The 14,639-nt window shown below is 40.8% G+C and overlaps 4 protein-coding genes across 4 annotated transcripts; all 4 read right to left on the bottom strand.

Annotated features, from left to right (window-relative positions):
• Positions 1-1,507: 1,507 nt before the first annotated feature.
• LOC135674024 (protein TRACHEARY ELEMENT DIFFERENTIATION-RELATED 7-like) lies at positions 1,508-2,194 on the bottom strand. Its single transcript, XM_065183433.1, has one exon. It carries the CDS (start codon positions 2,192-2,194, stop codon positions 1,508-1,510), a length of 687 nt encoding a protein of 228 aa, XP_065039505.1.
• Positions 2,195-3,118: 924 nt separating this feature from the next.
• On the bottom strand, positions 3,119-4,061 carry LOC135675175 (protein TRACHEARY ELEMENT DIFFERENTIATION-RELATED 7A-like). Its single transcript, XM_065185449.1, has one exon. It carries the CDS (start codon positions 4,032-4,034, stop codon positions 3,318-3,320), a length of 717 nt encoding a protein of 238 aa, XP_065041521.1. The 5' UTR covers positions 4,035-4,061; the 3' UTR covers positions 3,119-3,317.
• An 804-nt stretch (positions 4,062-4,865) lies between these two features.
• On the bottom strand, positions 4,866-5,387 carry LOC135674023 (protein TRACHEARY ELEMENT DIFFERENTIATION-RELATED 7-like). The gene has a single exon (XM_065183432.1). The coding sequence runs from the start codon at positions 5,385-5,387 to the stop codon at positions 4,866-4,868; it is 522 nt and encodes a 173-aa protein (XP_065039504.1).
• A 1,871-nt stretch (positions 5,388-7,258) lies between these two features.
• Positions 7,259-8,168, bottom strand: LOC135675174 (protein TRACHEARY ELEMENT DIFFERENTIATION-RELATED 7A-like). The gene has a single exon (XM_065185448.1). It carries the CDS (start codon positions 8,146-8,148, stop codon positions 7,444-7,446), a length of 705 nt encoding a protein of 234 aa, XP_065041520.1. The 5' UTR covers positions 8,149-8,168; the 3' UTR covers positions 7,259-7,443.
• Positions 8,169-14,639: the final 6,471 nt, after the last annotated feature.

Raw genomic sequence — 14,639 nt, 5'->3', positions numbered from 1 at the left:
TTGGAAAGTAACTTACAACCTTCTCTTTTATCAATGCCAATTTTTACACTGGCTAAGAGCAAAGAAATAAAAAAATGAATTTCAACATTTTCTTTTTTCTCTCAATCTCAATTCATAAATTAGCTTAATAGCAAAAAATAAAAATGGTATTTTTTTGGAAAAATCCAAAATGATTTGTCAATCAATTTAGACCTTCAATAGTTCCTATTTGTTACCTTTCATTTTCTTCAAATTCTATTTTGATTTTACAACTTTCTCTTTCTTCACAATCTCAATTCTTACATTGTCTCGAGAGCAAAGAAATAAAAATTTATTTATTACTTTTTCTTTCTTTTCTCAATCTCAATACTTAAATTGGCTTAAGAGCAAAGAAACAAGAAAGATGATTTTTTGAGAAAACCTTAAAATATTTTTTTTTCGTAATAGCATTAGAGAGTTATTCCTTTTTTAAATGATAAAAAATGCACTCTGTGAAAAATAAAATTTTTTTCCCATTTGAAAAAAATGATTTGATTGCTTTTTCTTTTTCATTAAAACTTTCTCTTGTTATAATGCCACATAAGGCCCCATTATTCTTTTTTCAAATAATTAAAATACCTCTAGTAAGTTAAAAAAAAAAAACAGCTTCCCAAGTCAAAATCTTATTGAATAATTTTGGATGAAAAATAATATTATTTTGGTTTAATTAAAATTAAAATTTATTTATCCTCCTTTTTTCTGTTTAAACTTAAATTTAGGTACATATATTTAAAAATAATAATAAGTTCATTTATTTATTTTAAAAATAGGCATTATCAAGTTACACTGTTTATCATTGTAATTTATTCAAATTCCTATCATTCTTAATTATTGATTTTATTATATATTTTATATTTTATAAAATAATTTATTCCGGAGTTTTTTTAATGATTTTGGATGGCTTATCTCAAAATAAAGAATGTTACTTTTCCTTAATTTTAAATTCAGGTTTATTTTAAAAAAATAATATTTTTTGTTCATTTAAGAAACTTTAATTTCTTTCAAAGATATAGATATTATAATCGGTTCGATGTAACGTTGAACTTGTTCGATTGAATTCGATCTAACGCAACGAGATTTTGACAGAAAAATAATCTCTTTTTTTTGTTTTTTTTTTTGGACCAAAGGTTATCATGATCATTTGGATAAAGAAAGAACTCTCTTTTAAGCATTATAAAAAAATGATATAAAAGAACCTCCAAAACTTTATTTTTTGAGAAATCATCCAAATAAAAATGATAAAATAAGTATACAACAAAAGAAAAGTGTAGTACTAATAAAACTCTAAAACTAAGTTGTTTGTTTCATAGCATAATACTATATCATGTGAGCAATTTCCCATCAACATAAAATGGAGAATGATCGCATGCGACATCATTCATAGCATACTATATCATGTGATAAGCAACGACCATGCATACGACTCCCCATCAACATAAAATGGAGAATGATCGCATGCGATATCATTCTCCGATCGCACATTTGCATGCTAGCTTTTGTGCTCGAGAACGTCGTGGTGATCGGCGTTAGAAGGGCCGGCTCCGCCATTCCCGCCACTCCAATGTTGTTTCTTCCACTCGACCTCACTGCGTGAGGCTTCACTGATCATCTTGGCCATCCTCATCATCTCCTGCAATACGATGTGTTCGTCGATGCCATGGGGTTTTGGAACTGCAGTCTCGTGTACAGTCTCAATGGCCTCCATGTCCACAGTTTTGCCTTTGGCGTTCTTCTTCTTCGTCGTTCTCTTCATGATGCAGCAAACCAGGAGCGCCACGAAGAACGCGAGAAGTAAAAGGCCGCCGAGAGAGGCGACCCCGGCGACGATGGCGGTGTCACGCGGGCCATTTAGACTGAGGCGGGGTGGCCACAGCCTCAGTGGTGGAGCCCGCGGGAACGATGGCACTCTTGGTAAAGGCGGGGAGATTCCTTTGGGCGGAGTTGGGGTTGCCGCCGGTTGCCGCGGAGATGGGGGTGTTGGCTGCGATGGGGCTGGCAGCACTATATCCCGAGGTGGAGGTGGCGGACCTTTCTTAGGAGGTAGGGGTTGTGGCTTTTCCACCGGGGGTGGCTGCGGTGGCTTCGGAGGTAAGGGTTCACGAATTGGCGGTGGCTCTATCTTCGGAGGCCGTGGTAAGCGCGGTATTCTTGGTATCCATGGAATCCCCCAACCCATCGTTCACGATGACGTCGTTATCTCTGTAAACACAATGGATATATAGAGTCATCCACAAGATCTAAATAGTATATTACCCAATGCAAGGTAATATATTTATTATGTTATATTCATGTTAACTAGACATACATACATACATACATATTAGGTAATATACTTATTAAAGAATCGATCACAAAACATACATCAAATGATTGATATGATATAAACTTGATACATTTAACTATTGTATTTCTATTGTATCAATCATCCCATGATTCATGAGCATGATTGGAGGACAATCACAAGATGGGGGATGATCATTGGAGAAGGAGAACAACAAGCAATATAATCATTAAGCTATCCATCGAGTAGCAAAGCTGCGACCTGTCATCGGAGCAAATAAGGAGAGACTGATTGTTGTTCGCCAATAAGAAAGAGTAATTGTTGTCATCGTGGCAACGAGGATGAATTGTTATCTATTGTGTGCATGCAATGTGAGGAGGAGATCGAGGAGATGCCAATGAGAAAACACTGTGGGCATGGAGAATCAATCTACCATTGATAAGTTTTACCGGAAGTAAGAAGACTTTGTTACCACGAAGAGAAAACATAAGTTGATGCTTTGTATTGCTGAGTGCATGCTATACGTTTATATAGGTTGAGTAGAGCTTGATTATCCTCTAATCATGCTCATGAATCATAAGATGATTGAGATAAGTATATCAAGATTACACCCGATGTCTAACGTTTGGAACTTTCGTTGTTATGTTCGATCCATCGACAACTATCAATATGTTTTTTCTTTGTTCTTTGGTCAATTATGTTATGAAGCTCATGGTCTACAAATTATGCGAAGGGTCTCCCACCAGCTGCCACCATCATAAACAATCTCGTAACTCCAAGTTATGCACTAAATTAATCACCTGATGGTAGCCACAAGAATGTATGTAGAATTCATCCAAATTGAATACAAGGAACGTATTACTTATTTGCAAACGAATACAGCTCTTGAATGATCACAATACACACGGTAGGTGACGATGAATGGTGAGAAGTATAAACAGGCACGCAATCGAATAACCACACTCGTTCAAGAATCATGCATCTTTCTGAGAGCTCTGGCGACCATTTCTGTTGTCTGCTAGCCTTTGTGCTCAAGAAAGTGGCGGTCACTGGTCACAGAAGGGCCAGCGCCGCCGGTCCTGCTGCTCGAACGTTGTTTCACCGATGCAGGCTCACTAAGTGAGGCTTCACCGGTCACCGCGCCCTTCTTGATCACCTCATGGACTTTGATATCTTCGTCGATCGACCGGGTCGCCAGTTGTTGGCCATGGGGTCCTGGAACGACAGTCTCGTGGACATGCACACGGTCCGCCACGTCCACGTCTTCGCTTTTGGCGGCCACCATCTTCTTCTTTCTCTTCTTGATGCAGCAAAACAGTGCCGCAGCGAGGCATGCGAGGAGGAGAAGGCCGCCGAGGGAGACGAACACGATGATGATGACGGTGTGGTTCGGGCTCGGTGGCGGCGGCACCAGTGGTGGAGGGCGGACCGGTGCCGGAGGCGGCTGTAGCGGTGGCAGCTTCGGCGGAGGCGGGGCCATCCTTCTCGGCGGTGGTGGTGGCGCTTGCTTCGGAGGTGGGGGTGGCGGGGGGCTGCGGCGAGGTGGTGGCGGTGGGGCTTTCTTCGGAGGTGGGGGTGGCGGGGGCCTGCGGCGAGGTGGTGGAGGTGGTGTTTGCTTCGAAGGTGAGGGAGGTGGGGGGCTCCGGCGATTCGGCGGCGGTGGCATAGACGGGGATACCTTTGGAGGAGGTGGCGCAAATGGACGCGGTGGCATTCGAGGCGGGACGAAGGCCATTATGTTTGAAGAGACTCGAGGACAACTGTGGAGGGGATGGAGAGAGAGGATGGAGTGTGTGGGTATTTGTAGTATCGATCGAGAGTTGACAGAAGAAGAAGAAGCGCCGCATCGGGTAGGAGATTCTCAAAAGACTTGACTCTCATGCCAAGGCTTCGCAAGGGTGGCTTGCAAACAATTGTTGCTTAGGTTGAGCATTCATGGCCCATTGTGTCCTTGGACATGAACTGGCTGCCTTCCTGAGCATGCTCTTTTGCACAGAATCCCCAGAACCAGACTTATAGCTTACGAGTGTAAGCTATAAAGAACAAGACGCTCTGCATTGTACGCCTTGAGGTACGGTGGGGAAACTGTGCTTGTCATAATCTCTGAGGACTGCTTATCATTACTTAAACATGAATGGTTTGAGCAAAGATAAATATACACAATGATATGCATATCTACATGTAATATAACTTCTTTTTTGCCTCAATCTCAAATCTTAAATCTTTCTCCCTCTCTTTGCTTCGTATTCCTGCATCGGTCCTTCTTATACAAAGACCTTGAAGATTCAATTGCAGGCAGTAAATTTGGCATTTCAACAAGGATCATATAGAACGTTGGCGGCGGGAAAGAAACATATAGACAAAGCAGTCTATGTTATGCTCTAAATTAATCGTCCAAATCACACACAAAGAAGCCAATGAAACAAGTATTATTATCTGCAAATTAATACGTAAAATAACAACAATAGACGTAACACTGATTTGCGAGCACACAATAGCCTGCTAGCTTTTGTGCTCCAGAAGGTCGGGGTGATCGGACTTAGAAGGGCTAGCGCCGCCAGCCCCACTACTCGAATACTGCATCCCTCGCAGGCTCTCTGCGTGAGGTTTCACCGATCACCCGGCCCTCCTCCATCAGCTCATGGATTTCGTTATCGTCGTCGATCGACGTCGGAGCAGCCGGTTGTTGGCGATGGGGTCCTCGAACTGCAGCCTGGTGGACATCCACAGCTTGTCTTTTGGCGGCCATCTTCTTCTTTGCCTTCCTGACGTAGCAAATCAGAGCCGCCGTGAAGAACGCTAGGAATAAAAGGCCGCCGAGGGAGAAGAAGACGGCGATGATGATGACGCCGTGCGCGCTCTGTGAAGTGGTACCTGCTGGCGGCAGTGCCAGTGGTGCAGGACTGATAGGCGTAGGTGGCACTCCTGGCGGTGGGGTTGGCGGCAATTGTGGCGCTGGCTCTGGTGGTGGCGTTGGTGGGGATGGCGGTTCTTGCACCGGAGGTGGGGGGGCTGGCGGGGGCACCTCTGGAGGATCTGGCGGACTAAAGACCGGCGGTAATGGTAGAAGCCCAAACGCCCAACCCATTGATCGATCGTCACGTCGTTATATGTGAAATTATCCCTATTATATTTACAATATATTTGGATAAATTAATTATATTATATGTTCAAATCGATTCCAACTGGACCATTAAAGATTGAACCAAATCAAACTATTTTTTCCATTCGATTTGATTAAGATAAAGTAGTTTGAATCAGAACTAATTCAGATCTACTTAGCTAAATCTATTCAAAACTGATTAATTCAGTTCGATTAATCGGTTAAAGATTTATTATTTTACATAAAAAAATATTTTTAAATAAATTGGTTGAATCAAAATCTTGGTCTAATTATTTATAGTATTTAAAACTAAATAATTGATAACTTGGTTCGAACCAAATCGATTTTGAACCGATTCAATTCAGGTTTGATTCACTTTTTTGATTTATTTGAATACATCTAATATAAGATATATATATACACGCTAATAGAAATTCTTTAACATATAATAATTGATATAATAATATATCTAATCAATTAGAAAAAAATCTTTCATTTTAAAATTTTCTTATAAAATTGAAACATTTTAAAATCTAGACCACAACATCGTAGGCGTAACAGGTGGGAGTGTAGGAGATGATGAAGTGGGAGATAGTGGAGGCGAAGATGCCTAAAAGAGGAAGAGGGATTAGGAGACCACTACATGCTTAACGTCGGACTAGTTGACACACATCTATATGAGGAAGTACCGAAAGTTCTTGAGCTCATCGTCAACGCGAGAGAGACTACATGCATATGACGCCTGCTAGGTAGTAGCGATTCAATGCTGTTATTGGTGATTGCTTCCACGATGACGCCTTCTACTATTGATGGTCTTAATTTAAAAAAAAAACTTAAATAACATATATTATTATATTAATGATATTAAGCTAGTATGTCACGTAAGTAAGCTCTAATATCCGTTAACTTAAACTTGACAAGAGGAACTTATATGCTACATTTTTTAAAAATATAAGGATTATTTTAAATATAAATAAATTATAAGAACTTAAGTGATGGATAACCAAAACCATAATACTAAAATGGATCTTGACTCTTTCCAATATTATTGACTTGAAACTGTTTATATAATCTAGTTATGGTTACAGTAGAATCATTGGTCATAATAATCATATCATCTTTATAAATTAATACTATTATAAAAGAGTTTTCATATTTGCATGTTAAAAGTGAATAATCTGAATTATTTGAAATTACTTTTTAAATAGTCATTGAAAATCTTGAACACAAATTGTGAGAAGCTTATTTTAAATCATAACTATTTAAAGAAATATAATCATTTGAAGAATGACACGCGTTTTATTAGATTTTAACATTGAAAATGATGTTGATCTTGGAAGCAGCAAAATCATGGTCTTTGTAGCCAAATTTATAATGAGATTAGCCAAATAGATAGTTGACAAATGCAATGTGATCCTCTTAAACTGGTTAAACTTACATAGGAGAGATAGCTGAAATGGTTATTCTATTAGAGATATCATCATTATTGATGAAAGTGAAAAGTGTCTTAAGGACAATGCGCTTCATACATATATAAATAAAAAAGAAATAACTTTGTCACAATCACAGAATTTGCGATTGATCATTAATGTTTAGTTATATACTCAACTAAGGATATATATATGTCGTTGAAAATAACTTCTTTCCTAGTGAAAATATGTTTAATCTCCCCACATCATAAACTTACAATATCTAAAAAAGTTCCTCCTTTTATTCTTTGTTTAACATATATGTTCATGGTTAATGATATATGCAGGTTCTGCACCTGCCACCATCCAAAACAATCTCGTAACTCCAAGTTATGCCCTAAACTAATCACTTTGATGGTAGCCACAAGAATCTAAAATTCATCCAAATCGAATACGAGGAACGAATTACTTATCTGCAAATGAATACAGCTCTTAAATAATCACAATACACACACAGCAGATAACAATGAATGGAATGAATGCAAGTGTAAACAGGCACACAATCAAATAAGCACACTTATTCAACCATCATGCATATTTCTCAGAGCTTTGGCGACCATTTCTGTTGTCTGCTAGCCTTTGTGCCAGAGAAGGTGGTGGCGACCCGTCACAGGAGCGCCAGCGCCGCCGATCGTGCTGCTCGAGCGTTGTTTCCCCGATGCAGGCTCACTATGTGAAGCTTCACCGGTCACCGCGCCCTTCTTGAACACCTCATGGACTTTGACATCTTCGTCGATCGACCGGGTCGCCAGTTGTTGGCCATGGGGTCCTGGAACGACAGTCTCGTGGACATGCACACGGTCCGCCACGTCCACGGCGAACGCCATCTTCTTCTTTCTCTTCTTGATGCAGCAAAACAGTGCCGCCGCGAGGCATGCGAGGAGGAGAAGGCCGCCGAGGGAGACGAACACGACGATGATGACGGTGTGGTTCGGGCTCGGTGGCGGCGGCACCGGTGGTGGAGGGCGGACGGGTGCCGGAGGCGGCTGTAGCGGTGGCAGCTTCGGCGGAGGCGGGGCCATCCTTCTAGGCGGTGGTGGTGGCGCTTTCTTCGGAGGTGGGGGTGGCGGGGGGCTGCGGCGAGTTGGTGGCGGTGGGGCTTTCTTCGGAGGTGGGGGTGGCGGGGGTCTGCGGCGAGGTGGTGGAGGTGGTGTTTGCTTCGAAGGTGAGGGTGGTGGGGGGCTCCGGCGATTCGGCGGAGGTGGTATAGACGGGGATACCTTTGGAGGAGGTGGCGCAAATGGACGCGGTGGCATTCGAGGCGGGACGAAGGCCATTATGTTTGAAGAGACTCGAGTACGACTGTGGAGGGGATGGAGAGAGAGGATGGGGTGTGTGGGTATTTGTAGTATCGATCGAGAGTTGAAAGAAGAAGAAGGGCCTCATCGGGTAGGAGATTCTCAAAAGACTTGACTCTCATGCTAAGCCTTCGCAAGGGTGGCTTGGAAACAATTGTTGCTTAGGTTGAGCATTCGTGGCCCATTGTGTCCTCGACATGAACTGGCTGCCATCTTGAGCATGCCCTTTTGCATAGAATCCCCTAGCTTGCTAGTGTAACATATAAGAACAAAACACTCGCATTATACTTTCTGTTATTAACTTAGTTGATTTTAATTAAATTATAAAATACCTTTATATATCTATCACTAAAGGTCAACCTTCTTCAACTCAAGTAGTTATTTCCATAAGTATTTGATAGGTAATATAAGTTATAAATATAGATTTTACAAGTTCTGAATGATCGTACGATAAAGGATCCAAGGTGATCCACCATGGCCTAAAATCCATACAAATGATCACATGATACTACTATGAAATAAGGTATCGAACCGACCCTAAATACTACCCCAAAAGCCTATCCAATTATATATCAACTAGGTAGCTCCTGGGTATTATCATTCCTATAGCCCTACAATCTACTACCTCGTATCTTTATCTGTTTCTTCACAATTGATTGATCTACCTCTGCGACACTGTAGCAAACCTTCGAGTCCATCTTCATTGTAGCCGACACTCAGTTTTAGGTAGATGACTCCCTTTGAACTTGTCTTACTTCGTTGCCCCTTTCGACCCCTTGCTTTAATACCTTTGTGTTCTTTGAACAGTTCCCCTTGGTTCATGGAAAGATAGACTATAACTCTAATGCATTGCCTCCGCCATCATGTTGCAAGGCTCGTGTCAATTCTATTCTCCTTAGCTTCCTTGATAGCAATATACATTTACTTAGCTTTGTCCTCTGACTTGTTGGACTCCCTTAAGTGAATATGAGCTCTGGAGTAATCAAACTATCCGGCCACTCCGATCATACCTCTATATGATCAAGCTCGTCCCAATGAGACTCACTAGTACTTGCACTTGAAATTTCCCTTCGGTGGTACATAGCCTCAATATACTAATGATCAATGCTTTCATCTGATGCAAAATTCGATGCACACACAAAGACTCATAACTACGCTACCTTGACATTCACTTATTGAATCTATAGTTGATATTGTCATTGTATTGTTTACTAATGTCGAGCTCCTAGTAGCTCATGATCATACCTCCATACGATCAAGTCCCTCACGAGACTTCTCTTGTATGTGTCGTATTGTCTTGAACTATTCCGCCTTTATCTACAGTATTATATTGTATTCTGATGATATCTTCATTGCATTCTAATTTTTATAGGATGAACTTGGACTACGATCTCTCCATGTGTGGTTACTACCAACATATTGTAAGGCCTCCACCACCTCCGATTATATTCGCTCTTTTAGTAATCGATTTTCGTCCACCTGATCTCAGGTCACACCCGGATGAAGAATAGTTATAGAATAGTCCACTGCTTAGCAGCTCCCGAAGTCCATTGACTTTGCTAAAGTTGAAGCATCATTATTTAGATCCTAGGCCTCTACCCCAAACACAATCTCTGTTGTGCACTGCTTCCTTTATGGCAACTCGAATGGTAACATTGTAGCATATTTTTTAAGACTATATACCTCTTGTCCTCTTGCCCCGTACTAAGACCTTTTGACCATAGCTTCGCCTCCACAAGTTAAGTCACATTAGTTCATCTGTCAACTACTTCACCGAGATAAGGTTTGTGTCTCGAAGCTTCCTTCGACTTTGACACTATATAGGTTGAGTCCGCTCTATCAAAATAAGAGACCCATGGAATGATATAATCTCATTCTTACTCTACAAGAGTTTATACTCTACAAGAGTTTATACCCTTGACCTCTGTCGAATAAAAGTTTTGTGCCTCCACTCTATGTTTCGCCTTTTATGTCAATCCCTTTATATGACTTGGGCACTTTACTAAGTTTTATCCAAGTTACTCCACTCCTTGGGTTGCATTGTGTTGATGATGGCTCTCGCACTCACCATTCCATGGGTTAGCCCTCTGTTGAGTCTAATCTCCATATCGACTCTATGTGTGTCTTCGTTTGGTGTTGGCCTTGGGTCGCTCCTATATTTGATCTTACAATGCATCCACCAATGCCTTACTTCATGTGAGATCATGTGATATCTTCTTATTGCTCACTTGGTCCGTTAAACTTTGTGGAGTTGTTATGTTGAGGTATACCTCCTTAACATGTGCAATTCGTTACACATGATTTTCCTTCTAGAGAATTGAGACCTATCCATCTTAGATATCAGTCTCATTGGAGCAACTTTTTTCTATTATGATCGAGTCGACACTAAGAGGTGGGGGAGAGGGGGGGAGGGGGGTGGTGGTGGGTGAATTAGTGCAGCGGTAAAATTACGTTGAGTCGAAAATCTTCATACGATAAAAACATATCCAAAAGATGCTTAACTTGAAAGCTTACAGAAGCATAGTGAAAGTAAGATTTCAGTTTACAGTATAGGAAAAAGCATGAAGGAAATGCAAACAAGATTTTTATAGTAGTTTGGTCATCATGACCTACATCCACTCCCGATTCTTCTTCACTCGATGCCATCGGCTTCCACTACCTATCTTCTTTCAATGGACGAAGAATAACTACTCTTTTACACCTCTCTTCTCCTTTTTCACAATTTTAGGAGACAACCTTTTACAAATACTTACTCATCCCTAAATAGAATTCTAAACTTAGAACTAGATAAGGGGATCTCTCAAGTGATTGCTATAGTGTTTTTCCACTTTTAAGCTCTTTGTGCTTATGTGTATTAACCAGGGATGAGAGGGGTATTTATAGGCCTCAAGTGAATTTAAACTTGGAGCCTAAAAGTGTCACATCCTCGATTTTCGGGGTACTAGCTATACCATCGCTTGTGTTGGGTGGTACCACCACCCAGTCTGATGGTACTACTGCTTGGGAGACTATTTTGGCGGTACCATCGCCCAAACTAGTAGTACCACTGTTTGACAGTCTCAGAGACTGAGTCTGGGCGGTATCACCGCCTAACATAGTCTTAAAGATTGTGCCACCAATGGTTTCATCTGTTGGGTCACTGTTTGGGCCTTTCACTTGGCCTAACACAACCCAAACTTGGTCCCAATTGGCCCTTAATTGAGTTGGTCCAATTCTAACCCAATTACACCTAAAACCTAATTTGATCTAAATAATTATTATAAAGCTTGAATCAAATATTGTCCAGTATGTCATTGGTTCATCAACGCTTTGTTCGATTCTTCGGCGCATCATCCTCTCTTGCGGCCTATTGCCCAATCGGCTAGTTGACCTCCACAACTCTGATTTCCTTGGCATAATTTTTGCTCTTCTTGGCCTAATGCCCGAACCCATGGTCTGAAACCTTCTATCGATACGTCGACCGATCCTCCGGCCCGACGTCCAATCTTCTGACATGTTTTCTCTTGGCACAACATGATTCTTCCTGCTTTAATTGTCTCATCCTGATCGAAGCATCATGCGTCACTCAAAACGCAGATTAAAACATAAACATAATTATCAATTGGTTTCATCATCAAAATACGAGATTCAACAATATTAAAGTCTGCTTACTTGGTATGCTGACTCCTAATAAATTATTAATATAATAACATATATAATTTAAATTTAAAAAAGAATTAAGGACCATCTTGTCCAGGAAGAGAAAGCGGCAAAGGCCGGAGGCGGAGGTGAGGGAGAGCTAAACCATAACGTCATAGGCGCAATGGGTGGGGGCACAAAAGAGGATAAAGTGAGAGGGAATGAAGACGAAGACGCCCAAGAGGAGAAAGAAGGGACCAGGAGACCACTATATTGTTGGGAAATCATTGGGGGGCGACATCATATGCGCAGCGGAAGAACAAGAAAACAAAAATCCCCGATTCCCAAAAAGATGTTCGTCGTCGTGCGAAGATTGGTGCGCAAAAAATCCGCAAAACACAAAACTGCGTATACCCTATTTTCTTGCAGATCCTTAGGAGAGGGTGAAGGAGGCCAAGCGTCCTCCTCTCTAGCGGTGATCCACACAGCAGGGTTGCGACGACGCTCCTCAAAACTTCAGGCCTACTCTGAGGTGGAGAGGGAGAGGAGAATAGGAAAGGCAAGCAAAGAGTCTAGCCTATGAGGCTGTGAATCCCTCCTATTTATAGAGATCCCGTGTCAAACCCTAATGGGTCCTTCCCTAGTGGGTATTGGATCTGCATCCAATAAGACAAGGGCTCCGTCGGATATCTCATATCCGAACCTCTACTCATCGCAATGCCTACCATATGTGTGTGACCCTCTAGGCCCAATATCGAGCTGGCCGTGAGTCATACCTGCCAGAACTCCTTCTAACTCAGTGAATTATTATCTCTGTAATAATTCACTCGACTCATCGACTACGGACGTACTAGGCCACTACGCCGTAGTCCCTAGACGATACAAGGGAATCCAATCCATTGGACCTGTCTGTCCTCAGTTACCGTGTACCTATAATCCCTCATCCATCTAATATCCCAAAGACCGTATATCGAGCATGGTGTTGTCAGACCCATACGGTTTCTACTCGAGTCTCGCTCTAATCGGATTCTCCCGGAGAACTCTTTCTCTCTCAACCCGAATGACCCTGGCCAGGGATTTGTCTGAGCAAGAACACATGGGATATTCCTCTCATGACGCCGAGAGTGGATGATCCTCTGTCGACACTCAATAGCCCTCGTAAGGTCAACTACCACTCCCAATGACCAGCTGTACTAGATCTGGGACAGCCAAACCTATAAGTCTGGTATCAAAGAGTGGAGCACTCATACAGGACATCCTTGGTGTCTCAAGTCTAAGGACCAGATACACCACTAGGACTACGGAATCGCTGTCTGACAATAAGGCATCATCAACCATCCAGCATTCCGTAAGCGGATCAATCAGTGAACTCATTCTCCAATGAGCACCTGTACTGTATCCCTAGTGTCCCTACACGAGCAGCTATGAGACCAGCTGCATCCATCATATGGACGGGTATACAGCACACCAGTCTATCCGGTTATCACGATGTCCCTCTCGAGTAACCTATGACCGGGATTATTTAGGATATGTGTTTAAAGGTGAATCGATCTCATTATCGTGATCTCATCATGATCCGATTCCCATTGCACAAATCCAAGGACATCACAATATATATATGCATTTATGCAATAGTTATAAAGTGATATACGCCAAAATATAGTAAGCAAAAAGATTCTGTATCAAGTCACACGTGCCATCACTCACGTGATTGGCTTGCTGGGCACCTATGACTAGCATATATGTCTAGCATCAAACTAGTCGAGGCACATCCACCTAAGGTAGGACCAGAAGTTCTTGAGCTCATTGTTAGCGCAGGAGAGGTTGTGTGCATACGATGCCCTGCTAGGCAATAGCAGCTTGGTGCTGCTATCGGTAGTTACTTCCACGACGATGTCTCCTCCTGTTATTAGTGGTAGTCTTATTTTAAAAAATAAATAAATAATATATCTCATTATATTAATGATTTATATGAGTTAGCATATCATGTAAATAAACTCTAACTTCTGTTAACTTAAATTTGACGGGAGGGACTTATATGCTATATTTTTTAAAATATAAGAGTTATTTTAGACACAAATAAATCATAAGGGCTTAAGTGATCAATGATCAAAATCATAGGGCTAAAATGAATATTTCCAATATTATTGACTTGAAATTGTTCATATAATTCTTTCATAGGGCTAAAATGAATATTTCCAATAAGCTTCTCTCATGAATTATTTAAAATTACATTTAAATAGTCATTGAAAATCTTGAACACAAATTGTGAGAAGCTTATTTTAAATCATAAAAAATCATAACTATTTAAAGAAATATATTCATTCGAAGAATGACTAGCGCTTTTATTAGCCAAATATATAATGAGATTAGCCAAATAGATAGTTGACAAATGTAATGTGATCGTCTTAAATTGGTTAAACTTAAAAGAGGAGAGATAACTGAAATGGTTATTCTATTAGCGATATCATCATTATTGATGAAAGTCAAAAGTGTATGAAAGACAATGCGCTTCATACATATATAAATAAAAAAGAAATAACTTTGTCAGATAATGACAATCACAGAATTTAGTTATATACTCAACTAAGGATATATATGTCGTTGAAAATAACTTCTTTCCTAGCGAAAATATGTTTAATCTCGCCACATCATAGACTTCAAATATGTAAAAAAGTTCCTCCTTTTATTCTTTGTTTAACATATAAAATTTTCGTAAAATATCTTGTCAAAAAAATATGCTCATGGTTGATGATCCAATGAGCATGGTCAATATGCCTCTTCTGAAAGTTTTATGCAGGTTCTGCACCTGCCACCATCCAAAACAATCTCGTAACTCCAAGTTATGCCCT

The sequence above is a fragment of the Musa acuminata genome, chromosome BXJ1-5 (genome assembly GCF_036884655.1).
Source record: "Musa acuminata AAA Group cultivar baxijiao chromosome BXJ1-5, Cavendish_Baxijiao_AAA, whole genome shotgun sequence".
NCBI lineage: Eukaryota > Viridiplantae > Streptophyta > Magnoliopsida > Zingiberales > Musaceae > Musa > Musa acuminata.
This window is presented reverse-complemented; position numbering and strand designations above follow the sequence as displayed.